This window comes from Dendroctonus ponderosae, unplaced genomic scaffold, assembly GCF_020466585.1.
Source record: "Dendroctonus ponderosae isolate FM_Combo_2020 unplaced genomic scaffold, Dpon_F_20191213v2 Dpon_F_20191213_1, whole genome shotgun sequence".
Lineage (NCBI taxonomy): Eukaryota > Metazoa > Arthropoda > Insecta > Coleoptera > Curculionidae > Dendroctonus > Dendroctonus ponderosae.
The window spans coordinates 48,851,048-48,853,521 of NW_026017110.1; the positions used below are offsets into that span (position 1 = coordinate 48,851,048).

General features: G+C 45.6%; 1 protein-coding gene across 3 annotated transcripts in view; it reads right to left on the minus strand.

The window, feature by feature from the left end:
- The window catches only part of LOC109541488 (proto-oncogene tyrosine-protein kinase ROS), a 24,588-nt gene that overhangs the window by 3,093 nt on the left and 19,021 nt on the right, over positions 1 to 2,474 (minus strand). For all 3 annotated transcript variants that reach the window (XM_048662893.1, XM_048662900.1, XM_048662908.1), the window contains exons 21-23: positions 1,887 to 2,144; positions 1,612 to 1,833; positions 1,064 to 1,557 (exon numbers count right to left, since the gene is read on the minus strand). In XM_048662893.1, the coding sequence (XP_048518850.1) occupies positions 1,064 to 1,557; positions 1,612 to 1,833; positions 1,887 to 2,144 (974 nt within the window). The remainder of the gene's footprint in view (positions 1 to 1,063; positions 1,558 to 1,611; positions 1,834 to 1,886; positions 2,145 to 2,474) is intronic.

Below are 2,474 nucleotides of genomic sequence, written 5' to 3' on the forward strand. Positions count from 1 at the left end.
AGGCACAATTTTGTTGCACAACATCGATTGTTAGTTCTTAAAACAATATTTAACAGTGCACGGCAATGTGCAATCTCATTTGCAATGATAAATACCCAGTCGTTTGAAGATGATTTTCAAAAGATTGTAATACATTTTTCTGCAAATTGATGGACGATCCGTATTTTTTTGCACTTAAACTGCTTTAGTGTGTATAAGTGTGTGTGTACTTTAATTGGAAATTAAAAAGAAGGCGAAACTCGGACAGGCATATAGTACATGAGCACCCTTAACCTAGTATTTGCAGTATCTGCAGCTTTTACCTTGATTATTTGTTGTTTCATTGTTATCAGCGTTAGAAAATAAACTGCACCGAACACAATAATATCACACTCAATAATTGATAAATCAGTCACTGTCAGTTTAATAACGCAATGTGTATTTGAAAAGTTTATCAGATCTACAGATGCACCCGCACTAAGAGAAAAATGTCGAATTCAAAGTGCATATGTGCGTCCCAAGCCTCAGGCGCGAAGAGGCCGGAGTGGGAGCCACCGTGACTGAGAAATATCGGTTCACCCTCCCATAAAAAGTTATCACTTCAAAAACATGCAAAATCAGTAAATTTCAGATCAGATACCAACAACCTTAGCAAGATTTACCAAACCCTAATAAAGCCATAAGTATGGAACACCCTGTACAATGGTAAAAATTAAAACTATTTCTGCTTATCTCAATACATGCATGCCACTCTCGCAAATGTAGAAAATAATTCAGACAAATTTAAGGTTTCAAGAAGGCAAAGACCTAAAAGAACGTTAATATTTATACATGCATGTATACCAATTATGAGGTAAGTTTTTCAAATGTTTTGCTGTCCCAGAATTTTTTTCCTCCAGAACTGATGAATGTTTTAACGCTTTATAAATTATAGTTTTTATATAACGTTCTAACGTAAATAATCGATATTCAAAAATGTTTACTTAACACTGTGACTGAGGACCAGTAAAGATAAGACTATAATAACAAGTACACGCAGTCAGAAAAACAAATCAGAATTAACGCTTATTCCATTCCAACTTACCAAGTGGCCCCTGGAGTTGCGCAAATACGTGAGCAAATCGCCGCCTTCCATCAGCTCCATAATGAGAAACTGGGGGTCGTTGTCCAGACAAACGCCCAACAGTTCCAGGATGTGATCGTGCTTGAAGTGGCTCATCAGCTGCGCCTCCTGCAGAAAGTCCGTCTTCTCCTGGTCGGAGGCCGCTTTCTTCAGCGTCTTCACCGCCACTTTGGTCTCGAGCGCGCTGTCGCCCCCGATCTTGGCCGTGCCCTCGAACACTTCGCCGAACGCTCCGCTGCCCAGGAACTTGTTGAGCGAAATGCGGTCGCGCCGGATGTGCGGCAACTTGGCCAGATCGTCGCCATCCGGCGTGGACGAAACGTACAGAATGTTGGTGTTGTGCACGCCCCTTCTGGGCAACTCACGCAAAGTGGCCAACTCCACGTCCGGCCCTCTGGGGATCTGAATCACGTGCTCGATTTTCTTCTGCTTGCGGCGCCGCCTCGAGTAGGCCACTGCAAATGCAGGTGTCAATCAACCAGCGAAAGGGTGGGCGCAGCCCCACTTACCATAGCCGAAGCAAATGACGATCAGGATGCAAACGGAAATGGGCAGGAACGTGGCAATAAAGATCAGATCCATCGGGTTCTTTTGCGACATGCGTTCGGCCTCCCCGACGTCAAACTCCGTGCTCTCGGCACTGGGATCGCTCCATCCGTAGGAGTTCAGGGCGGACACGCGAAAGGCGTACTTGTACTGCTTGTCCAAGCCGCCGATTATCCAGGAATTATCTGCACACCAGTTTCATTAACCAACCGCGCAGGGCTAATAAGGCGCAACCTACCTGTTCCATTGTACACCTCCTCCCATTGGGCCTCCTCGTCTGGCTCCTCCTCCACTGAGGGAGCGTTCGCAAACCAGGCGCTCCGGTTACGAGGCGTGGACATGCTGCGCTTGTTGCGATACCAGTGCAGCGCCAAACTTTCCAAGGAGTACAGCTCGATGGGGGCGCCGTTGTCCTGGGGCGCCTCCCACACCACCTTGTAGATGCCCGAGCCGAAGAACTGCAAGCCTGGCGTCCCGGGCGCACTTGGTCTGTCCCCTGGGCACACAAAGCAGATGTGTAATGACAAATATTCCCTTTAAACTCAAGAAAGTTGCAACTTTTGCTCCTAAAGTGGAACCTTCGCGGATTTCAATCGCTACTTCTTCGCTAAATAATCGAAAACAGATAAAGTAAATCGACTTGTAGTCGAACTCACCCGAAATAGCGGGAAAAAGACAATTATTTCCACCATTACGGTAGTATTTTGTCAAATTACCTGCAAATTTCGTTTAATTTGCTCAAATTCACACCAAGCAGACCGCAAGGTTGTAAACCCTTCCGAAACAGAGCAAATATAGAGCGTCAGGAACCAACAAATTTGGACAA